General features: G+C 40.3%; 2 protein-coding genes across 5 annotated transcripts in view; one reads left to right on the plus strand and one right to left on the minus strand.

Moving 5' to 3' along the window:
- The window catches only part of fip1l1a (FIP1 like 1a (S. cerevisiae)), a 28,926-nt gene extending 4,466 nt beyond the window's left edge, over window positions 1-24,460 (plus strand). Inside the window, exons 5-13 of one of the 3 annotated variants that reach the window (XM_059340579.1) lie at window positions 270-385; window positions 579-661; window positions 3,341-3,443; window positions 4,588-4,687; window positions 9,510-9,564; window positions 12,805-12,860; window positions 13,292-13,475; window positions 23,878-24,021; window positions 24,107-24,460. In XM_059340579.1, the coding sequence (XP_059196562.1) occupies window positions 270-385; window positions 579-661; window positions 3,341-3,443; window positions 4,588-4,687; window positions 9,510-9,564; window positions 12,805-12,860; window positions 13,292-13,475; window positions 23,878-24,021; window positions 24,107-24,245 (980 nt within the window). In that variant the 3' untranslated portion in view covers window positions 24,246-24,460. The remainder of the gene's footprint in view (window positions 1-269; window positions 386-578; window positions 662-3,340; window positions 3,444-4,587; window positions 4,688-9,509; window positions 9,565-12,804; window positions 12,861-13,291; window positions 13,476-23,877; window positions 24,022-24,106) is intronic. The other 2 variants (XM_059340580.1, XM_059340581.1) reach the window with 2 other exon arrangements.
- Window positions 24,443-25,694, minus strand: part of lnx1 (ligand of numb-protein X 1) — a 30,830-nt gene continuing 29,578 nt past the window's right edge. For both annotated transcript variants that reach the window (XM_059340578.1, XM_059340577.1), the window contains exon 10: window positions 24,443-25,467. In XM_059340578.1, the coding sequence (XP_059196561.1) occupies window positions 25,332-25,467 (136 nt within the window). In that variant the 3' untranslated portion in view covers window positions 24,443-25,331. The remainder of the gene's footprint in view (window positions 25,468-25,694) is intronic.

Here is a 25,694-nt window from a genome sequence, read left to right on the forward strand (position 1 = left end):
AAAACTTTTTTATGCACATTGGAAAGACCTACATATAAAATACAATAGTTTTACATCACATTGAGTTTTTATTTTACATATATTTAAATGTTTACTTTTTTGGAGTGATGAATGTGAAACGAACCATTTTCATTTCATATGTTGATTACACTAATTAAGCCATGCAGATGAAGTTTCATCCTGAAAAAATACTTTTTACTTTGAAATGGGTCAATTTGACCTGCAACATAACAGGAGGGTTAATAACTATTTGGGGGTTTTGCATTTAGGTGCTGACATCTCGGATTACTTTAACTATGGTTTTGATGAAGAAAGCTGGAATACCTACTGCATTAAACAGGCCATAGTCCGTTCAACTAAAAGAAAGCTGTCCACTAAACTCACAGTAAGACAACATTACACTTATATATTTGAATCAATAGTCTGGTTTTTGAAGAGACTCAAGAATAGGAATATCATTTAAAAACATGTATCACAGCAGATATTAAACTGTTACTTGGTTTAATTTGAAGTTCAAATTCATTATGAGCACATTAGAAAGCAGAGGAGGAATGTAAGATTATTGTTGTTCCACTCAGGGCCAGAAGGGGTGCTCTAGACATGAGGGAAAAAAGAAGTGTCCTGCTACTTCCTCAGGCAGCCCATCCGTACTAGCTTCCAGGTTGGTAACATGTCTTCTACCTACTGTCACTGTCTGTGTCCTCAGCGTGCCCATTCTTTGCTCTAGCTGAGCTTAGAGGCTGGCAGCTGGTTGATTCTGTTTGTTTGTGACACAACAACTATCAGCCTGCTGCCATCTGTTTTCTCTGATCCTAAGATGGGCTCAGCATATTAGGGTTGTATTGGCAAGGGATCCTAAAGTGTTGAGGTAAACACAGACTAACGCTCATCTGCTAAAGGCCCCAGTGAAATTTCATAGAAGGTATGCAGACACAGGGAAGGGAATTGTCCACATAATTGATTAAGAGCTCCATGATTAACAATATTTGAGAATTATTTTGTTTTTTCAGACATTGAGACCCTCTTTTATTTATCTATTATTTTTCATGTATTCATTCAATTTTTTATGCACCACTAACTAACCAATGTAATTTTGCCACCACTTTATACTCACAATAGTGGAAAGTAAATAGGCAGTTTTACTCAAGTAACTCCGAACAATTTTGACATACTTTCACTTTTCTTGAATATTTCCATTTATTCTACTTCATACTCGTACTTTAAGACATTAAAGAGAAAAATATTGCACTTTTTAATCCACCTCAATAATCTAAAAAGCTGTTATAATTATCTTATAAAATATGATGGATCATTGTAGATTAACTTGTTGACTGAAAATTTACCTTGTTCAGCCGCAACAGCCCCAATAACCCCCAACCAAATGTAATGCCATTTTAATAAAAGAGTAACAATATATTACATTAACAAAAAACATGAATGTGTTTTAAAATTGCTCATGTAGTTGTATCTTATCAAAACTTTATTAATCAATCTCTTCCAAACATATCACAATGAAATTGAAACCACAATTAACAGAGGATTGTGTCTGAAAACAAAATTATTCCAACTTTATGGGCGACAGTGTATTCATTTGTTGTTTATGATTAATTCCTGCAAATTGATTGGTTGCTGTTGGTTAGTATAAACAAAGTAGATCTGGAGAAATAAGTGTCGACTTGCTGGGGGTAGCTTTTTGAATTAAATACTTTTTAATCTTTTTGCTTGAGAGAAGGTATCAAGCTTTTAAAAGTCAAAAGACTTGGATCCAACTGAAGTCACAAGTCATTGGTGTTAGTCCAGTTGCGAGTCTTTTTTGGTTTTGTAAATTCCAGTCTAAAGTCAAATTCAAGTCAAATTTGTGACTAAAGTCATGCTTGCATGCAAACCGTGTGACTCGAGTCCTTGCCTCTGATTTCTACATTGTAGTACTGGAACTTTTACTGAAATGAAAAACTTTCTCAATTCAACTAGAGTATTGAGTTCATTTAGACACATTGGAATAATCACACAGAGAAATAAAGTAATGGGAAAGAGCCCCCATCTAAATTAAATGGGTCAGCTTTGAGCGACTCTGTTCCTTCTGTGCCCTGTGTACTGTCTTCTTCACATTAATGTGAAGCTTTTAAGAGGAAGTTTTGAGCACCAGAGCTTGCTGAAGCCTGTGGGAGACACGGCTGTTAGTCTGGGCCCATGGTGCTTTACAGCCCAGTTACAGTCTCCCATCATTTATGTATACACTCACCAGATGCTTGTCATGTTAGTAAATAGCATCTAGTCCCAGCATGCATTTTGGGTTTATTTATGGACCAGGTGCTGCATGCCTTTTGCTCATACACAACAGCAACTTCTCCCTCACTCCCTCCCATTTAGTTGAATGGTTGTCGAAAATGCTTTCTGGCATGACTGGCCGCTTAATTAAAGATTTGTCCCTTGATGATGTTCTCCTCTGTCTGCAAGGTTGCGCCTCAGGGGAGGTCGTGTGGATCTGAGCGCTATGTGGCGTCATGCTTCTCCCTGTTTTTGAGTGACAGAGCTGGACCGCAGGGAAACCAGGAAGTCATATTGTAGCATGCCAGAGACAAACACACACACTCTATTATGTATTCAATGAGGCGTTGATACAGAAGCAGTCTCATTCTCTCAGAGTCTGAAAATGTAATGCTTTTGCTGCTGTATTTGTTGATCTTCGTATGATGTTCTGCACTGATATTGCCGACCATGCAATATAGCTGTCCTCTGGGATGTAAGTGGTATTCAGCCCTCTATTTAAAATGCATCTGGTATCAGACTGTAAAAGAGATTGTGTGTTCTCTCCCTGCAAAGCTATTGTGTTAAAATTTTTATTTGGTTCTTATTTCAAGCCGGAAGTGAGCAGAAGAGACATTAAGGAGCTTCAAGTACTTCCCTATTGAGCTGCCATTAGATATAGTTGTTATCCTTTTTTTCTGTATGTTTTTTCCCTCTGTTGATTAAGTCCTAGTGACAGAAAGGGGTTAGTGTCCCATCTGTGTGTGTGTGTGTGTGTGTGTGTGTGTGTGTGTGTGTGTGTAGATGCTTGGTGGGGGTGGGTGGGTTTAGGATTGTAAAGGGCTGTTTTGTGAAGAAGGCGAAATGACCTAAATAAGGAGGTTTAATGCGTTAATGGACCTGCACTGGGTTGTAGTAGGGACATGGGGAGTGAGATTAGGGTAAAGTCCTGTTTATAAAAATGTTATGTAATGTACATTAAAAAAGGTGAATGTGAAAAATGCGTTATCTTTAAGACAGGCTCACTTGCTATTTTTGCACTGTATCCAAGTTTTGCATGGATGTAATGTAGTTTTTTATGTGATCTGATCAGCAGACAGCTGAATGCTGCCACTGAGGAGAGAGGAGGACAACCTGGATGCAGCGGCAGAGTGGAAGCGCGACGATGTCTCAGAGATGAAGGGAACAATTCTCAGGTAGTCTGTATGCTTGAGAAACAAAGATTAAAACTCTGTTCACATTTAACTTTTTTATGCACATTTTCAATTTTCACATAAAAAACTTGAGTGGATTCACTCAAATTTAAAGCTTCTGCTCCATTGAAGAGATGAAAAATAATGTAATGTAATGTAAAATAAAACGTCTTCTTATTGCACCACACAGCTCTGATGCAACCTTCCTCACATTAATACAAACAGAAATGTCATACTTACTTTGAATTTTCCACATTGTTTTTCACCATTAAAGGTTCGACTGTCTCTTTTTTTAATTATGTCATCCTGTTATGGCAAGCAGCAACAGTGCCTAAAAAGTGAAGCCAGTGCAGAAGTGGCATAACCTGCATTCTTTCTAATGGCCAAAGGGCGACTCCGCAGGTTGCAAAAAGAAGTTAGATTTTCAAGACCCTACTTCTTTCTTGATTTTTTTAGATAAGTATACATCATAATGAGTTTATGGTTGCAACTGTAGTTTCAAGTCCGCTTGAATACAGTAAAGTAGACAATAATGCAGGGCATGCTTTAGGGTGTGGCTACCTCATTATTGACAGGGTGCAACCAGTATGTGTTTTTCGTCTGTGAACTTTGACCCTTTCACAAGTTAATTTTAACATTTTGGTCAGTTAAAAATGTCTCCTTTAGTGTTCGGTTTAAATAATGGATGCAAGAGGTACAACCACATCTTTCCCGAAATCCTTTTTGAAAATTCGCTGGTTGCAAAAAACACTATGGAAATGGCCAAAAAGCACGTTTGAACGTAGACCATGATGTCAACAATAGGTTTATGGACTACAGCTTTAAAACCTAGAGTTTAGCAATTTGGTTTGATGGCAACAACCAAATATCAATTCGGTTGATATTGGTTGTCATTCTTTTTAGACAGTCTTTGGTTGTGCCGTCTTCTTCTCCAATGACATATTGGTTTACCTAATAAGAAGTAAGGCCACCTACTGCTTATTCAGACTAACCAACCCCTGTTTGCCAAACAGTAGTGGATGAAAACAAGCATTCATTCACACTTTCTTCTGCAGATTTTCTAAAATTCAGTTAAACTTTGTGTTAGATTTGGATGGAAACCTGGCTATAGCCACTGAAGGTTTTAATACCTATATTCACATTACAGGTGGCTACTGAGATGGCCCACGAGGAGGATAAACTTACTTCTGATCATCTGTCCTCTCCAGCCAACTTCAGTTACCCCTTTGCATATACCCCTCCACCACGTAAGTCACCCTGCCACTGGAACAAAGCAACACACCTATTTATAGACGCTCATTTCCATTATCCCTAGACTCAAACAGCAAATATCCTTGCATATTACCTTTGCTTATCTGACAATATGATTAAGATGAGATGTCTTTAAGAAACTGGGGGGAGTAGATTAAAGTGAAACATAGAGATTTCAGGTGGAAAGGGCCCCATTAGAACCCCCTGTAGATATCACGCATCATGCAGCTGCACAAATGACTAATGGCGATTTGACCATATGTGTTTGTGAAGCTGCAACACGTGTCATAATAAATAATCCTGTGGAGTTGAAGGGCAGAGGTGAACAGTGTGTGCATGTGTGTGTGTGTACACATTTGAAGACATTGTATGGATATATGTCTTCCTGTTGGCAGGTGTCTGTAGTGCCATCCAGGTGCTGTCAGTCTTTGGACTTCCTCTTGGTCTTTGTAGTGAATCAAATAGAAATCCAGGAAGACTTCCTGGCCTAAGCACACAGTTGAGCACTTGCCATATCTTCATCTTCAAAGGTTCCAAAATAGATGCGTCGCTTTAGACCCCCTTTACCCTTCACTCACCCCCTGTGAGCCCATACTGCCTGGTGAACCCGTGCCAGAGCTGCTAATACAACCAAAATATCAAACATCCTGCCTGCTGCAGCTTTGAACATTCAACTCAAGCTTTGAAGTGTATTTGCGTAGCTTTTATCTAGGCCACTCCCCTTTCTTTAAGTTATAGGCCCGGCCTGCTTTTGTGATGCAAATGTGTAACATGATAAAAATAGCCCCTGGTAAAAAAAAAAAAAAAAGTGCTGGCCCAGCATATTGTGGCATGAGAAATGTGCTGAACAGACCGAGCATAGGGAATAGAGTAGAGGGAAAGAAAGGGTTGGGTTTTTTCACTTTAATTTTTATTTATTTATTTATTTTTTAGGTCACATTAAATGTCAAGCATGTTTGATAGGTGCAGATTTTGGAGTGGAGCTGTGTCATTGCAGGGTTGTTCTTATGTCATCTATCAGTGCAGCACAGCGCACAGCCAAGGTGAGGCTGACTGCTGCTCTGCGCTGCAGCTAATGCTTTGTACAGCCGGTTAGTGGGTCACTACAGTCAGTGTAGCAACACAGCTGGTGTGTGAGTGTCTTTGTATTTGGCACTGATACATTGACAGAAGATCACAGCCGAGCAGATGTATAGTTCTTTCTGAATTGACCATACCATTACCAGATGCCCTCATATCAGGGTTATGGATGAGAACTGCTGACCTCTATAACTCTTATCATTTGAATCAAGACGAGGAATATCAGCATGCACCAAATATGATAAAATACCAATAAGATTTAGGCTTTGTCATCATTTCCAAGAAAACAAATGTAATTACATCAAAGGTCTGTGCCCAGTATTGATTTTGAGGTTTTCACTTAAGAAAGCCAGCTTTTTTTTCAGGAAGCTTTTGACCAGCATCTAAAAGCCAAACTCTTGCAATGTCACTGCGAGAGGAATCATGCACATGGGCGTACAATAAGACAACGGCCCGCTGGGCACAGACATGCAAAAGGCCCCACCACTTCTCCTACATTGTTGTTTAGCTGATTTTAGTTGTTTTGTGTCTCTGTAGTTCTCTTTTGTAATTATTTGGGTTCTTTTGTAGTTATTTTTTGTCTGTGTTTTTTCCCCCTTTTTGAAGTAACTTAACATGTCTGTAATTTTTACTACAAAGTCTCTTTGTAGCTGCTTTGTATCTGTGGTCATTTTAAGTCTCTTTGCAGTTTTTTTATTTCTCTTTGTAGTCATTCATATCTCTTTGTGATTGTTTTGCCCCTATCAAAGTCATCATGAGCCTCTTTGCAGCTGTTTTTGTATCTTTGTAGTCTCTTTGTGTCCCTCCGCAGTCGTTTTATGTTTCTTGTGTCGTGTCTCGTGTCGGTAGGCGTCTCTTGCAGGTAGGTGAAGGCCGGGGGGGCAGTAGCCTTTACCGAAGCATAGAAAACTCAATCCTCTGCCGTAGTGCACAACAGCAGCATGTGGTTCGATGTGAAATATCAGCTCCATCTAAAACCCTTCAGCATGTAGTTCTGTGAAACATTAGCATGAGAGAAAAAGCCACGCAAGCACAATCGGCGGCTATTAGCCCTCAGCCATTAGCTCTCTCATATGCTGCCAAGCATGGAACTCCAGCCCTCATCAAACACTCACTTGCGATCACCACAGGTAGAAACAATTACTCACTCACGCTAACATCGATGGCATGTGTGTTGACGAGCTGGTGTTTACTGCGAGGGCATGTGTGTGTGTTTGTGTATGCAGTACTGTACGCACTACACAGCATTTTATGAGCTTAATTACTGTGGGAAGGAGATGCTTCAGGTTTGATCACTTTTTACACATACATTTTGTTAATTCTACAATTATACTCTTGCTGTTGTCTCATGCAATGGCTTTATCTATTTGTTGTGATACATCAGATGTGTGTTTGCATGCAGCACACAGTTCCTGATGAATCACCATTGTCTTTTGGTTTGTTTTCTTGAAAGGAATTGCCTGAATCCAGCCTGTAGCACTGCACCTCAGGCCTTTCTTTCACACTGATGGAAGTTTATGTGTGTATGTGTGTGTGTATGTGTGTGTCATCCCTTGGGTGTCCAGGTGTCTGAAGTATCAAAGGCCTTGCTGGGTCAGTCCTCCATAGAGAGCGGTTCAGGCCCTCTCAACTCTGTGGGACTTGTATTTGAAAGGGAAGGAAGATGTTCTACATTTCAGTTACAAAGCAGGGGAGCCCTGTGCTTCTTTTTCATATTCAATCTTGAACTTCCAACAGCTCTTATTATTCCTCCTCCTGTTTCAACCATTTTTTTGTGTGTTCTGTATGCTGTTGAAAACTGCTCTGAGCCACTCTCACGTTAGGGGTCTTTATGGAAAAAAGAACGGGATGGTATCCAGATGTGAATGTGTGTTTTTGCCTTGGCTCTTCAAAGGAATCTGTGTGTGTGTGTGTGTGTGTGTGTGTGTGTGTGTGTGTGTGTGTGTGTGTGTGTGCATGCACAGAGCCGTAGTGTGTGTGATTTAGAGCTGATTGTGTTGCTTGGTCACGTAAAATTTGAGCATTATTACAAGTGGGACCATTAGCTGTGCACCCAAGCATTTGACTCGTTCTGTGTTATTGATGGAGGGAAAGGAAAGTAGGACTTGCCACATTTTGTTCCTTTGACATTTTGAGGCTGATCTAAAGGAGTAGCACCATAAATTGTTAGGTGATGTTGTTGCTAATGGGGATGTGTTTGAATTTGTGGCTTGTGTTCCTGCTATTTGTTGTATTTATTAATACTGACACATTGATCTTCCCACACTTAACTTGTCTCCCTGATGTTTCCATAGAAATCCAACTGAAATATTATTCTTGGTTGGACATGGTTTACTTGTCACAGACTGTCGTGGCTTTTGTCTGTTATGTATCATGTTAAGTATGTTCTCTTTCTAATCACTCTGTCAGTCATTCTGAAATGCATTTAATTTGGATTTTTTAGAAAGTAAAGTGAAAGGGAAATGATTGAAACCTCTGTGTTATGAACATTTTAAATCAGATTATCAGCCCCAACAGTGTTTGTGAGTGTGTCATCATGGTAATAGTGGTCCTGGAGACACCTACTATAGCCAGAGCTATCACATGAGCGGTTTTGAATACTTTGTCAGGTGTTCATATTTCTGTCTGTCTATTTGTGGACAGATTTTTAAGCAGTTTAGCATTTAAAGCATGCAGTATTAAGGAGCATTAGCTGTTTGAGAATAATACCCAGCATAATCACCTATTAAACCATGTCTTCATATTACTGTGCCAATACCTGAGCTGTCTTTTGGCTCAAAATGTCTGCTGCATGTTTCCCTTAAATTGTGAAACAAACCCATCTTTTGCAGAGGCAGAAATCCAGTTAGCGAGCTTGAAAAAGTAGTACTAAAATGATGTTACGTTTTGTTACTGTAAAGTCTTTTCTCTCCCCAGGCTAACAGGGGAGTTGGCAGTGAAAATAGCTGCATTGCATTGGCAACTGAACAATTAAGATCAGGGAGAAAACCAAGGCAGAAGGAAGGAAGAAAAACTTTCTTTACAATGAGGCATACATAGTGTTATTGCATTTTCATGTGAAGGCAGTTTACTCCATCTACATGTCTCTAATGCTGTGTTCACACTACAAGTAACAAAGCAACCAGCTATAAATCATTTTCAATGGAAACCAATTAAATGTATTTTGTGACCAGCTAGGGGGTGCCAGTTATCAAACAAACATAAACCATGGGTGAATCATAAGACCATATTTTAAACACACAGTGGCTGGTGATGTACTGTGTTATTTAGCAAGTTAGCTGACGCTATGCTAGCTTTCTCGGTATTGTGGTGAAGATATGGATGCAATGGTGTGGCAAAATGTGATGCTTTTAACTAACACTCCATGTTCACAGACACACACACAACTATATAACTACATCAACCAATGCTTGAGCAACACTTCAAATGTAGCTGGCTGCACTGGGCTGTTTTGTAACACTGTCTTTGGTAGTGTGAATCCAGCATAAATCAAAGTAGAACATCTAGTCTTATGTCTGCCATAACAGTTTGTCCATCCAATAATACTCCTGTCAGATGATGGCGGTTACACAGTAGTGGTTTGCCAGTTTCACAAACATCATGTAAAAAACAAAATGTGAAAATTTTAGGTAATTAATAAATTAATCTGGAATATTTTAATAAAAAATATATGTAAATCTATTGTCACTGACACAAACTTGCCTAGATAGTTATGGCCTTGTCTTCTTCTCCACACAGCTTTCCTTTATCGATCAGGACCCCCTCCTCCCTACTCTTTTGCTACTTTGGACAGGTGAGTGTATGAGATTGTCATTATTATGTCTGATGCCACAGAGATCTGTATGTAGAGGCTGCAGTATAGAAGCAGGAGAAACCGCAGGTGGGATGGAGATACTGTCAGGGAAAACAGCACACTGATCTCTATTCAGGGAGGTTTGACTCAGGTGCAGGCACAAATAAGAAACCAATTCAGCAGAAATGTGGGAAGAAAAGAAAAACATTAGTCATAGACTGTACAGGGGATCATTAATAAAAGGGGCATTAGTGCTGAAATTTAAAATGGAATAATTGCTGTTGGAAGCAGTTCCAGACCTAGTGGCTCTGATCTGACACCAAAGACAGCACATATTTAGGTTTTCTAACATTACTGCTTTCATTCTTAGCTGGATCTTTTTTATTTTTATCACCGTGCTCTGCTGCTGATCTTGCAGCTGGACCAAGTGGCCAAATAAGGTAGAAGGCAAGACAGCAACCTTGTTTGTGGCTGTTTATCAGTATCCAAGGCATCCCCCACTCCCCTCTTCCGATCTATGTCACAACCTGTCTGCAAACTCCCACATTTCAGCTTTAATTTACACTACTGAGATCACAAGTGGGCCATGTTGTACCCCGGGCTCTCCTGCATTTTCTTACAAGGCCCTGAACGCAGCTCCACTCCAGTTGTGTTTGCTGCCGAGCTTGTTTCTCTTGGATGTTGTCTTTATCCAGCCTGTCTCATTCCATCTCTGTCTGTTTGTCTGTCTCTCTAGCTTCCTGTCCCTTCATCTTTTCTCTCTCTTCTCAATCCTACTCCTTTTTCCCTTTTCTCTTAATTTGCTGTGTCTGTGTGTGCCTGAATTTACTCTGTGCTCTGTCCTAAAGGATGGTTTTTCTCACATCTCAGTCCATCTGCCAAATCCTCACATCCTTCAGGGACTTACTGTTCCTATGAACTCTGCCAGCCATCTCCCGTACGCTTTATGAATCATTTCCCTTTTTTAACTTTTCTATAACACACACATGTGTAGAGTTTACACAGTTCCCGCCTCACTGTTGCTGCACAGCCTCCCCCTTGGGGATATTAAGAACAGCAGGTATTCCTGGCATGATCAGGACCCTGGCTCCCCGTGCTGTGTGCAGGGCCAAGGGCCCATAGGGCGCCCAACATCCATATTTAGTATTTGAACAAGAGTTGTGCTAATTTCCCAATGATGTGCCTTTATAGGGAGATTAGTAGCGTCATGCTGCTGCTGAACAGAGTGATTTTCAGTCTTTCACATTCTCACATTCAGTCTAAATCTAATATATTTGTTGAATGAAAAGAAAAATTTAATGCACTCATCATTGGGAAAAGCATTGCCTGCACCATGTATATGTTAGCATACAGTTTAATTAAAACCCAACACTACTGGTACCTGCTTTTCATAGAAAATGCTTTTCAAGGAAAATAATTGTACATAGCTTTTGATGTGAAGTGTTCAACCATAGTCCCTGGCAGTAATTGGAGGGGATTCAAGGTAGTTTAAGAAATCTATGTATTCAGACATGGTAACCACTGTCAGAAGCAAGAAACAAGCTAAAAGCAAGCAAAGTGAAACATGTCTACGCAGATGTAAAAAGCAGAATAACTAAAGCAATGCCAGAGTCAGACATTCACTCATCCAGTTTAATCTTGCAGCACAATGTCGGAAACAACAACAAACCAGAAACATATTGAAAAATTCAGCTTGAGCTGATTTTAATAATTCTCGCCAATTATGTGATTTATTTGGTTGTGTTCTTCATTTTAAAAGTATCCTCAGGCTACTGTTACCTTGTGTACTCTACTCAAACAACGAGAAAACAGCTGCTCTTGATGGAGACAGTTTGAAACAAATGTGCACAGGGAAAGCACCTGCCACTGGTCATTTGGATTGATAATGCCCGGAGCAGCCCCACAGACATCCTAGCTGACTCGCCAGCAGGAGAACAAGGACCTGCGAGGGCTGGTGATGTACTGCCCCATTGCTGTGGCACAGAGCTGGGCCTTTACTGAGGGAAGAGGCAGAAGAATCAACAAGAAGCTAATAGTGAGGCTGTCCATTTCATTGCTTTATATTCATGTATTATTTATGTTTTATGCAATCACGGTTACATCTTTCTGATTTGGGGTGAACTGTCCCTTTAAAGGAAGTTCTGATGCATTTTAGTTTAATTTAGAATCATCAGTGTTTATGTTGATGAAACCACAAAGTGAGAGGTGTAAGCACTGGATAGTGTAGAGTGCTTTGATGAACCATTCAGCATACAGTTGTTATCCCTCTCTTTTGGTCCTGCCAGCAGCCACATGCTCACTCACCCAGACTCACTCTTCCATTCACTCATTCCATCTCCATTCACAAACAAGCCTCTATGCCTCTGCTACTGCAAAATAAAAATTGTAGAGAGAGAAAACTGGCGGGGTCAGTGCTGACGTAGCACAGGGAATGATGGATCCACTTACTACAGGATTTATGGCGCAGTATGTTTGGCCTCACACCTGCTACGAAGCAGTCCCATTGGATGGGCTTCATACACACCTTCAGCGTCCTCGGAAGTTTTCAATTGGAAGCGGGTGTGGGTCCAGGCCACGTGGATGGGCAGAAGATCCAGATAGAAGCAGAAATATGCCCTCCATCCGTTCCTCATGGGTTGGCGAGCACACAATGCGCCTTGACTACGAGCCAGTCACTTCAAACACTTGGAAAACACAGCTGTGCATTTGGGAAAGTGCTTTGATCATGTTGCAAACCCATACACTTTTTTTCATTCATTGATTCATCTGCAAATTTGTTTGCTCACTCTGTATTTTCCACAATTTAGGGATGAATTATATTAAAGGCATACTATGCAGGAATTGTCATGTTTTGTTTGTAAACACAACATTCAACCTGGGCCCCTCTTCCCTGGGTCAACTGAAATGAAAGCAAACCCCAGATTCGCTTTTGTTTTGGAAAGAGCTTTGTCTGCTTGGCGTTTCGCCTTGCTACATTTGTGTTTTTCATTCACAGTGTTTACCATTTTTGTAGCTTCTTGCCTTCCTGCCTAAAGGCTGAAGCCCAGAATCATCCCACAGAAAAACGAAAAGAGAAAATACAGGGAGGGAAATTATTGTATAATATACCTTTAAGTATTATATCATGCTGAATGATGTGTGGCAATACATGTTTCCAGGAACACCATTATTTCAACAAAAACTGATGCAAACTAGAGTGTGGAGTCATTTTATGTCTTGTATTTTTTCTTTTTCTTCTAGTCTGGATTCTAAAAGCTTTGATGGCCCCTCAACTTCACGGCGCCCACGTTCGTCAGGTACATGCCATAATTAACAATGTTTTCACTCTTTTTTGTGACATCTCAGAAGATCGTTTAAAATCAGACAATAGAAAAATGATTTGGCTCTGGAAATGTACAAGCCTTTTAGACAGATCAATGTACATTTACAGCTTTTTGAAGGTTTGCTTTGATTGTTTTCAAGACTTATTCTGTTTGAACTTTCAGGGACTTTATGTTCTAAATATGAATGAATGTTACTTTTGAAGTGTTCCCATTAGACGTTACATAAATTATACATAAGAGTTGTTTTTGAACAACAGAAAATGACATCTTGTAAAGGTGGCAGGTGCTGCTCTGACTCCAGTAACTTGCTTAGTTTCTACATCGAGAAAATAAAACTGATGCAGTTGCTGCGGCTGTTTCTTGTCATCTCCAGTCAGCTGCCATGGCTCTTCTCTTTCTTTTAGATGTACCGTGCTTAATCCCAAGGTATATGGCCTCCAAAGCTGGAGTGATTAATACTGCCAAGTCCTGGGAATGCTTCATATGGGAGGAAAAGTGTGAAACAAACAGAGAGAAATCCAGAGAGCAGGTCCGTTATAAAGACAGTCATAGAGGCAGAGCCAGGGAGAGCTGTTTCTCTTCACACAGGTGGGTCCCATTGACTTGAAGTGATAAATATTGATGAAATTACCCAAGGCTAGTTTATATAATGAATGTAATTCTCAAGTCTGTTCCTTGTTTGTATATCGTGTTGATCTAACACAAGACACAGTTCGCCATCTTCCTTCACACATCCCTCTTCCACTCTTTGTGTGCCTCTGTACTGCAGTGGATGACTGCATGTCTGCTGAGCAGCTGTAGCCTTTTGGATTGGGCAAAATATAGCATATTGGTTTTGGTCCAGTTATCCAGTCTGTTTTGGGCTCCTTCAATATGTGAGCATTCACTGTCCGCCCCTCTTTGTCTGCACACATGTACATGTGTGTAAAGCAAGATTGGCTGTAGAGTGATTCTTCAAAGGAAAGACAAAAGCAGAACAAAGAAAGAGGAGGAAACAGTCTGTTGGCCAGGTGAATGCAGAGTCTGGTGTTGGCATCAGTGCTGGGTGATATTAATGTTTTGTAGTATGTGATAGCAGTTTCTGTTTGAGTCTGAATTATACTGACTGGTTTAACTTTCGGAGAGCCAGACCACTGAAGACATGTGGACGGGAAAAAATGAATTAGAAAATATTTGGCTTGTACTAATTTATAGTTTCCAGGGTGAGCTTTAAAGGGACAGTTTACTTCCAATTCAAAAATACACATTTGTCCTCTGACCTAAACTGCTGTTTATCAATTTAGCTTGGTTTGGTGTGAGTTGCAGAGTGTTGGAGATATTGGCTGTAGAGATATCTGTCTTCATTTGAATATAATTGAACGAGATGACACTGTGCTTGTGGTGCTTAAAATGCCAAAAGAATACATAAAAAAAACTCATAAGCAGTGGTTAGCACTGTCGCCTCAATGCAGTTTCATATCGGAACTATTTTCTTTTGACCGAACTACACCTACGCCAACTTTATCAACTTGTAGAAAGAAAATAATAGTTAGATACTGCGAGCTCTCCTGAGCTTGCTAATGTTACAGCTCAGCCCACGAACATGCACCTCTTGTCAATGAGTAGATGCATGCTTCCTTCTGTGAAGTGTTATGGAAAATAGTTCCTGCAATGTAAAACATATTTATAGAAATTACAGTAAAACTCTGTCAAATTGCATCAGAAATAGGGCGTAAAATAAAAAATTGAATAGTAGTAGATGCTTTTAATGACCATAAATCAAGGAATAGTACTAAACCTTAAAACTGTAGTAAACACAGTTTTTTCATGTAAAATTAAAGGAGAAATACCATAATGTAACAAGGACACAGTTACCCTAAAAATAAAGGGACTACTCAGTCTAAATTACAGTTTTTGCTTTATTTACATTTAAATTTACAGTAAAAACCCACTCACTTTATTTTGTATGGTGAAGTTCTGGCAACCACAGCTGCCGGTATTTTACCGTAAATTAAACTGATTTTTTTTAACAGTGTGCATGAACCTGCTCGCAACAAGGTCTATGGATTATTTTGAGTAACCCGGTCATGATATCTGGAAAGATACATTGCATTTGAGTTTTTGATAAGCAAAATGTTTTGAGCACCACAAGTAAAGGTAATCTAAGTGCATTATATTCAAGAGGAGGCAGTGAATTGTGCCTTTTAAGGTCTGTCTGCCTGTATCTTAACATGCAGACCCATGTTAGCTTTGTGTGGCACTGGAAAGTCACAGTGTGTTCTTAGCTGTCCATTGTTGCAGAGGAGGGAAAGTTACAGCTGGGATTGTGCTCTGAGTCTGTGAGTATTTCTTCTCTCATATCTCCATCTGATAGCTATAATATAAACAGCTATGGCTGTTGTGAGAAAATGCACAGCTATTGTGAAGAAATGCACACTGTTGCAAAAGAGCATAAGACTATTGTGACAGAAATCAAGACTATTGCAAGGCCAGGAGAAATTATTGCCAGCATATGCAGAAATATTTTTCCCCCTTAATTTTTGTTCTGTTGCAGTGAGATGGGCCGGGGTGCAGTTTAGATGAGGGAATAACTTGCTGTATTTGCCAGCCTCTGCCAGAAAATAATTTATTAGACAGTACGGTCCTTTGCATGGAGCTTGAGTCCTTCCATCCCTGTGGTTCACAAGTGATAAGAGCCAATCTGATACCACTCCAAAATTTCACATAGTGCCCTACTACCCTACAGTCTGACAGGCAGAGAGCTGCCATACGTGTGTACTCAAACACTCATGCTCACATGCATGCACAGGCCAAAATCTGCCCTACATTTTCTCTGCACACTCAGTGTTGACCGTTTGCCAGTTGTCTATTTAATTATCATCAACGCAGGCAGCTGCCAACTATAATACAAACAGGCACATCGTTCCTCCTTCTCACGTAGCCCTCAGCTGACCTAAGGCTCACACTGTAGGAACGGATGAGTTTGACATTTTGCTGTGACAGAGTATTCCTCACTAATTCATGAACATGTTTGGTAGCAGTATATTCCTTCAAGTGCCCTTGACTGAGGCTCTGGCTTCAGACGTAGAGCTGGAGCTGCCTATTGTCCCTAAATGTAACTAAAAATGGACTTAATGTCTGTATGTCCCAAGATTTTCACGATTACCGTTCATATGATCGACTTCACAATTGGCAGGTGTATTGCTGAGGACCCAAGGGAGTGCAGTGTCTATGTGACATATTTATAAGTAGTGCATCATGTACACTGATGCATATACTCATAGCATTGTATCTCTTTGTTCTGGAGGGTATTGACTTGTCCAGTTGCCTCGCTGTCATTTCTGCTGAATTTCTGCTAAATGTGTGTTTTTGCATCTATTTTACAAGTATTGTGTTTTTTTGTGACGGTAGTGGCACATGACTATTGGTCACTCATCAGGAGAGGGAACTCACTGCAAGCAGTAATACCTGAGGTTAAGCAAATGGCCTGTTCCGAACAGGCGCTGAACTAGTAGTTAAAACTTGAAATGCATGCAGAACGGATGAAGTTTGGACTAATTTCTGTCTCTGTGGTTGCATAAACTGTAATGCTGTTGATAACAATGAATTCCTGTGTCAGCTTTACTTTTAATGAACTTGCATGAAAATAAGTGACTACAGTATCTCTTACTGTCCTGTGCTTATTTAAAATATCCTCATATGCTGTTCTGCTTTTCTGCACTTCTCCTACTTAAAGTGTTGAGCTTTTTGCTCTAGTATTTGTGTGCGTCAGATGACTGGATCCAGGTTTTGTATATAAAGCTCAGAAATAGTCTTGTGGGTCAAATGAGGGAAGTGGGACATGGGGACAGCTGGGAAGCTGTAGGCTAACTGCAGAAGATAGGAAGTTGGGGATTCGCATGTGCGTGACAGACACACAGTGTATGCACAGGAGATTTGGGTATCCACACCAATAGATTTGTTCTTTTCCTGTGGCCCTGAGTCCAATGTGGGCTGCTCACACCTTCTGGGCTCTGTTCATGTGTGTTGCCCTACATTCTGGTCACATGATCCCGCCTCACACTGCGCGTGTCACACACACGCTCATATATACAGGTTATGTGTTTTCTGTTACATTGATTTATGACTGTGCTCGGAGCTATTTTTAGACCAGGACCAGAGGGATTCATTGTTAGTGTGTATGTGTGTGTGTGTGGGTAGTGTGTGAGAGAAACAGATGGAGCCTTCTGTAGATTTGTTTCCATCTATCCTTATTGTTCAGCTGTGAGGTCAGTGAGAGTGTTATATTGTGCATTTGGGCTGCTGATGCAGAAGCTGTGTTTGGTAGCCCACATGTCCTGTGCTGAGTCACACACAGGCGGAGTGTGGCAGGGCACCCTCTAGGCATCAGCTACTGGTTATCAGCTGTGGTTGTGACCGCATGCCTTGGATTTACCGCTGCCACTAATAGATTCCATGAGCTTAACACTCACATTTTCACCCATGTGTTTATCCAGTGGGTGATATATTGTGTGTTCCTGTCTCTGACACCCTCTACCTTTCCTAGTGGGTGTAGGCTAAGAAGCTGATTGTCCATTTGGACAACACTGACTGCAAATCACATCTCTGGATGATAAATGTTGCCTCCATCTTTCCAGCTGGCACTGCCTCCAACTCTGTCATCATCTCTTTCATGTGCACATCTGCACAAAAGATAATGGCAACACCCAATATCCAGTTTTTTGTAGTTTCCTACACATGGCATCTCACACTTTCAAAGAGACATAAATCTCATTTGAATACCCTTTGGCTAGTTTGATCATTGGCTGATAGAGAATCTTGCACACATTAGCCGGTAAGTTCAGTGGATAATAATTGAGTAGAGAAGTCCCAGTGTGATGAGGAAATTAAAATGATAATTGTCTTCCTGCTTAAACGTGCACTAAAAGCTTCATTAGAAAACGCTGTAAGGCTAGTTTCAGTGTTAACAAAGGGTTTAGCTGACTCCGAATATGGAACAGGAAGTGATAATTGAAAAAAGGCAGCTGCAATACAATGCAATGAAACCAAATTAGAGCATTGCTAATTCACAACAGCAAAAGCATGGCAATGACATTTTACAGCCTGAAAACTAATTTGCACCAGTCAACAATAACAGTCTTGTTCAATTTGCATTAATGTATGATAAAGGGATCTCATTTCTTAGCTGTAAAGTCACATTTTCATAAGTTTTATAAGCCTTGCCTGTAATTTTGAAAAAGAATCCTTAGTGCAACTTTGATGGCAGCCTTGTGATTTGGAGGAACAGCCCTATCTCCCTTCAAGGTTTTGTTTTAGATTAAGAGGCATGGCACGATCCAAATGGCCTCTTTCCTTGTACCACTGGCAAAGAAGGGTTCTGTAAAACCTGTCTTTTACTTGATTTTCCTCAGCTGCTTTTGTTCCTGGTACCACTTTTATCCTGGCTTTGGGGTCTGACTTGGGGCCTGTATATTCTTCCACACACATCTGTTTTTATTTTCCCCCTACCCAACTTACTTAGCCCTTACTGTGACATACTTTTTGTCTTTCTGACTCAACTTCATGCATGAAACTCATTTCTTTCCAGAGCCAACCTTTGGGGTCTGTACCTAATCAATTTTAATGTTCCTTCTACAGTGCTTGCTTGTCCTCGCATTCAAAGCTACTTTCTGTCTTTACTAAACATACGGAATCACATCCTGTCTAAGCTTTACATACATAGCTGCCATACATTCCTCTGAATTTACTTTTTATTGCCACTAACAGCCAGCAACACTTGCTTACTTGCTTGTTTTGTATAGTTTAAAGCTCCTTTCCCAAGGGCACTGCATACCGGTAATCTTTTACAAAACATGTTTATTTCTCACACACTTGGCTGCAGTTTCCACTTCTTTTTTTGTAGGTTTAAATTGACCTGAGCCCCCAATTTTGTTCGATTTTACACTCACCCTCCTACAGACATATTGGCTTCTAAGTAGTATCTTTGTTCTGTCTGGAGCAAACTGATTGGCAGTGGTGTCTTTACACAATCATGGTTCCATCAATAATGTGATTAAAGTGTGGTCCATTTGGCCAAATCACACAATCCAGCAGTGTTTTTTCCTTAAAACCCAGGCGCTCTCTGTTCAAAGAACTGAAACAAATGGTGTTGAAGGCAGATAGGAAGGTGAAACTTGTTTTAGGGGCGATCTGTCACCGTCATAGACATGTATAAGAAAAGTGGATGTAGCCACCATGAAATCTGGTTTGTAGGCTACTGTTAAGGAGTCTTGAGTGTGGCATTTTGGCCATCACCATCTTGTTTTTTTGGAGCCAGAAGTGAGCCAGAGCAAACACCAAGCTCAGCAAAAGCTAAGATACCAGCAAGTGCTAGCACTAGCAAGCTAGCTTGATTAGCAAGGTGCATCTGAAATTAACATTTACTGTGATATTAACTGGGGTGTTCATTTTAAATATCAAAAAAGTGTCAAAACAAAATATACTTACCATAACCCTTTACCGGACAATGAACATGACATTTTTAGGTGACCAAAAGGTTTGCTGAACTACACTTCACTTTTATGAACTGATAACACATATATCCCACTTTATCATCATTATCTATTTTCCTCTAAATTGCACCAAACTTACAAAATACAAAATGAACAACACAGTATTGAAGTAGACTGGAAACTAGTGATTGAGACCATAAACTCATTCTGAAGATGTTTACTGAAGTAATAAATCATGTAAGGAGTACAGTCATTCTCTAATAGACTTCTTGACAATCATACTTCTTTTTGCAACCAGTGGAGTCAATCCCTGCTGGCCAATAGAAATAATGCATGTTTAATGCACTTCTGCATTGGCCTTACTTTTCAATGTTCCTGATTTGGCACTGTCTTCCCACTTTCCCTGTTGAGACCAACAGACTTTGTGTTTGGTCTCTCAATAAACAACACTCCGTCTTTAAAATGGTTTACAATGGTTTCTGATAGACATTTAGAGAAATACAATTAAGGACGAGTGCCTGAATGATGCCATGCCTGGTCCCAGAGTTACCAATTAAGCTCACATTAGGAGAATCTACATAAGGGTTTTGTCTTTAAAATGTCATATTATTATATAATCTTTGTGAAACATTTGCTGACCCTGCCTCAATGGCACAGTTGCCTTTCTGTTGGTGATTCCACCATCATTCTCCAGCATATTGTAGCTAAAATAACAACATCTCCTTTTACAGGAATCATTAGACTTTACATTCTATCCCTCCCTTCGCCCCTGCTATTTATTCTTGTGGATATTACTTTCATGTTAATTGTGCCAATCATAAATTGGGTTTCATATCCGCAGTGTGGCTCACTGAAACATCTGCAGGGATGGAGTGGACATAATTACACCGCAGCAGGCTCAGGCATTTTGAAATCTGTGATACTGCCTGCCCTCACAAGCCTGGGCACTACTGATGAATAAAATCATAAAATGTGAAAACAAATCCCGAGGCTTCCACGCTATAATTTACTCTTTCTAACACTGCCTCCTTGGGAACTGTTTGACTGTGTTCTTGCCGTTATGTGAGGTGGTTGTTTCTGTGTTAAAGCTAATGGCTCTGAGCAAGAACAAATGGGGGCCTTGGGTCCTAATCCCCGCTGCTAAAACAAGAGCAGTCTCCAAATATTGAATATATTTAGCTTTGTACTTGCAACAACTCTGCCCCTTAAGGCTCTCTCTCTTTTCTGTGTGGAGCAAGTGAATGGTAATAATTACTCCAGCCATGTGTGAGCTGTTTGCCTTCGTTGCAGTACCGGTATTTTTCCTATAGACTTTTTTTGGAGCAAGATGATACTTTTATAGTGGCAGAGAGAAATGCCGTCAGCGTAATGATTCTTAAAGGTCAGGGTGATTATTCTAAAACTGCAGGCTGTGCCAAGGTGTCATGTGCTGAGGCGAGAGAAAGAGAGAAAAACCTGTTATACAGATTACTTTTCAGCAGACGCTAAGATTTCCTCTTTAGCAAACAATCTACAATGTCATTTGTGTTCAGCGTATTTTCAAGGAATTTTCCACTATAAGTCCTCTGACTTATTATCACCAGCCACTCTAAATTAGCATCACCTCCAAAGATGTAGAAGATGTATGCACTGTGTACTACTGTGTATTGAGAAGAAGTACGTCAAGAACAAACACTGGTGGTGCTCTTGAAACAGAGGGAAATTATCCTCTGAAAAAATAAGCATAATTGAACACTTGTTTGTTTTGTACAGGTTAAAGCTCCTTTCCCAAGGGCACTGCACACTGGTAATCCTTTACAAAACATGTTTGTTTCTCACACACTCGGCTGCAGTTTCCACTCCTTTCCTTTCGTAAGTTTAAACTGACCTGAGCCCCCAATTTTGTTCGATTTTACACTCACCATTCTACGGAAATGATAATCGCTTGTTCTGACTGGAGCAAACTGATTGACAGTGGTGTCTTTACACAAACACGGTTCCATCAATAACCTGATTAAATGGTGGCCCATTTGGCCAAATCAAACGATCCAGCAGTGTTTTTACTTACAAACAGGTGGCTGGATGGTCGCTGTCCAGAGAACTGAAACAAATGCTGCTGAGGGGAAAAGGGAAAGGCAAAACTTGTTTTAGTGCCAATCTGTCACTGTCTTCACACTGTCCCCGGTGAGACAGGGAGCAGGTGTGGGTCCCTGTTTAAGACAGTAAAATAAAGATATGGCTGAATTCAGATCTTCCATGTTTTTATTTTGTCTCTTTGAATTCACCAAAGGATTGTGCAGCTTTTGCAGCAGCTAAATCTGCACAAATACAACCCTGATTCCAAAGGGAGTTTTTTGTGAAACATATGTAAAACAGAATGTATCAAATTCTGATTTTTCTTTTTCTCTCTGCCATTGTTCTACTTTGTTCCTACTGTGTTCTTGGTGCAAAGGCAACATTTATACTTCACCACATGGATAATTGCAATCAGATGCAAAAAATGGCATAAATTACACTCAGCTGCAAAACTTTATGAGCTTGTTTGCGCTGTAGTATTATTATGGCAATATATTTTGTCAATCAAACCTTGAGACTGGGCAGATAACAGATGCAAAGGATGCGCAAGTCACGGTGCAATTAGTGTCCACACTCCATTTTTTTGAGAATTCCTGTCTTTACATGCTTTTGGCTTCTGATGCACATTTATATAAATACAAACATCTTAGTGGGATTCGACCATGCAGTTGCTGTTAGACACAAATCACCATGGGATGTGTCAGCGTTACCAAATAAGGTGACATTAGTAGAATCTACATATTAATTGGTTCTAATATGTAAATATCATGCATGATTATCACAGCAACATAACTGGCATGGTTTTGCAGAACAACCTCTACTAGCTACTGGAAATAGTTGGCTTTATTTCCCTTTATATGGAGCTGACTGATATTTTCACAGAGCTTTTTGTCTTATAACTGGAAAATTGTATTTATGTTATGTTATGGTGAGCCTCTTTTTGGGAGGACACAGTGTTGCAGCCAACCAGCCTCTGATTACTGGAGACACCCTCTGAAGGTTACACTGTAATAGTCTGCATCCTTCAAAGGAAACAGCTGCTGTAATGGGACACTACAGTATGTCAGTGGTGATTTTTTCACCACAGTCCACACCTAATGTGAATAAAAATTAAGTATGCTATTGTTCTTTTTCCCCTTTGTCCTGTTCAAAAGTTAAATTAGCTTACATTTTAGTTTTTATCCCAGATTTGTTTTGATCTCACTTGGCAGCACTGCTGCATTTGTGTTCTCCTGCAGATGAGCACCATTCTGCTGTGGGACAGCTGGTGTCCCCTCTCTGTGAACAGCTGTAAGCCACGTAGCTTTCACTGTACAGCCATACTTACAGTTCTTTTTGTCAACTCAATCTTAGAACCTTATTTACACTGAGAAAAGTCTGATTGTAGAAGCAGAGAAAATTACCCTACTTCTCACCTTTATTACCTGAGTAAACATTTTCTTCATGAGTTTAAGTTTGGTCTCAATCAGTAGTTTCAAGTCTTACTCAATATAGCATGGTGTATATTTTGTGAATTATGGTCCCATTTAGAGTAAATCCTGGGTTATAGCCCTAGCTTATGAGATAATGTCCTTCCAGCTCCCATATCTGTTCTTTGCATGCACTGCTGGTTACAAAAAAAACATGGTGACGGCCAAAATGCCAAACCTGAGGCTTCAAAATATTGTTCCACAAGTCAATGGGTGATGCCATGGGTGCTACGTCTACTTCTTTTACACAGTCGATGCAGTGCGCTTGAAAACCTGTTGCCAAAAACATGTCTCTGGTTACTTTGACAACTGGCAACTGTGAGCTGTTGCCAACAGTCCCAAGCTGCAGCATGGTTGCAAATTTAACAGGGTGATTTCAATGTTTGTTGCTTAATATGTGGTATGTGGTATTATAAATGTACTGTACAGTAAAAAAAGCAACCTTGGACTGTCCTTAAAGCACCTGAGGGTGCTGTTTAGGAACAGCTGCACTATAGTCTTTAGTTGAAACGATGTTTGCAGGTGTTCATTCCAGCCAACAATTAGTATTTGATCAGATATCGGTCCCTTGTCTTTTGCATGAATATATGTTTTTGCATGTTTTCAGAGGTCATATGCAATGACTGATCAGTCCTGTAGTCTCACAGGACTGCAAGTCCTACAGTGAATAATAGATTTTTTTTTTTAGCTCAGAGGATACTGCAGCATGCTTGGCTTTATACAGTAAAGGGCATGCTGTGACACTCGTGTTGGGCTCTTTGTTAGTCAAAGTCTGGGCCAGGGGGGAGGCTACAAAAGCTCAGGCAGGCAAACAGCAGGCACTGTGGTTAAGGTTTTGGTCCCTTGAGTTTTGACTTATCTCTGTCCCAGTGGAGAAGAGGAAAAAAGGGCCAGCAGTCTCATTCCTGTGGCTCTTTTCCCCTTTGTATTATTTCGCAATGAAAAAGCCTTTAGTTTCATCAGTAGCAAATGTAAAAAATACATGGTGTTTTTCAGTGAGGAGGAGCGAATGAGGCACAGGGACACTGTGGAGCGAGGGCACAAACGCACTTCTGATAGATTCAGTGGAGAAAAAGAAGAACGGAACAGCAGGAAGAGGCACAGAGACAACGAGGAAGGGTGGCAGAAACCATCAAGCAGGTCCAACAGAGACACACACAGTCCTCATAAAAAAACAGAATGAAAAACAGAATTATGACGATATTTTCATTTATGTCCTCAACAGCAGCAAGAGTATGGGGGACGGTGGTGAGGACAAAGCCGGTCAGAGTAGACGCAAAAACAAAAAGAAAAGAAACAGGAAGGATAAGGAGACAGACAAGATGTTCTCTGCTGACCAGGAGAGGAAATTAAAATCAGACTGACTTTCTCTCTCACAACCTATTTAATGACATGTACTGCCCTGCGGCCCCTTAATGCATGTTTCATCAGAAAATGTGAGTTTTATTAGAATTTCTTGAGACAAGCTTTAGATGATTTTATGTATACAGAATGTTGATGTTGCATCAGATTTTAGAGTTTAAGTATGACTTTTTAGTAAGAGTTTCATCACGCCACTCGCTTTTTCAAATGACTTTATTGATCTTTTAACCAAATGTACCATCAGATATACTACACAGGCCGAAGCGTGACAGACAGAACCACAGTAGATGGGCCTCAGACCATCCACTGATACACAGAAGTCAGTTTTTTTTCTTAAAAGTAAGAAAATTAGTAAGGCCTCCACAATGTCACCTAATTAAATATTTTTTTAACATGTTATGAACACATTGATCCTTTATTTTTTTTAAATATATTTTTATTGCCAGTGGTTGGATAATTTAGCCATAGCTTCTGAAATAAAAGAAAAAGAAAAACCTCAACACATACTACTACTTGGCAACGTGTCTTCAGGTCAACGAATGAAGATGACAACCACTGTCAGTACAAACAGAATGGAGCCTATATTTAAAGGCCATACCACAAACAAACAAAAGAAACGTATTACAAGTGCTTGGATCAGTACTTTTTTTAGACACCCAACATTTACAGTAAAGAAATGTGAGTCCAATTTAACGCATACCCTAATATATAACTACTGGAATTGGCAACGTGTTGTGTCTCCTCTCGATCCACCCACCCCACGCACTGGATGCTGTGCCAGAGAAAGACCGTGTCCTCTAAACAGATAACATCCCAGTCAGAAGTGGCTCAGGCCTGGATCCTCCCTGTTCAGCGTTCTTGGAGGGGGCGAGTTAACCTCTGGTTAAAATCCAGTCTCATGTTTGTCCCTCTCTAAACTCCTGGCAAAGTCTCAGCTGTCCATCAGAAGTGAGATATCCACACAGCTATAGCACTATTCTAAGCTTCTCCCACACAGCAAGCTTAGGGTGGTCAGCCAGTCTAAAGCTCTGCCTTCCACATTCCTTGGTCAGTGCCACTGAAGCAGCGCCGGATGACTTGGAGCACTGCTACAGCAGGCTGCCCGGCCAGGAGACGATGGTCAGGGTGATTCTGCCCCGAAGCTCCTTTAGAAGGCGTACCAACGCTGTGTGGGTCATCCCCCATGTACTCTTTCCGTTCACCTCGAGCAAGATGTCCCCACACCTACACAGAGTGAGACAGTAATTGAAAAAGCATGGTTAATGAGGGACTGTACAAAGAAATTAGTTGACAGATGTGAGTTAAATTATTGTCACCCAACTTAATTAAATTAATTAAACTAAATTAAATTATTATCACCCAACTGTGAATAATGTTATGTGAGATGTTTGCTCTCATTTAGCCCTCAAAATGCACAAAATAGATGCATTTTACTTAAAAATGTACAAATT

The sequence above is a fragment of the Centropristis striata genome, chromosome 9, assembly GCF_030273125.1.
Source record: "Centropristis striata isolate RG_2023a ecotype Rhode Island chromosome 9, C.striata_1.0, whole genome shotgun sequence".
Classification (NCBI taxonomy): Eukaryota; Metazoa; Chordata; class Actinopteri; order Perciformes; family Serranidae; genus Centropristis; species Centropristis striata.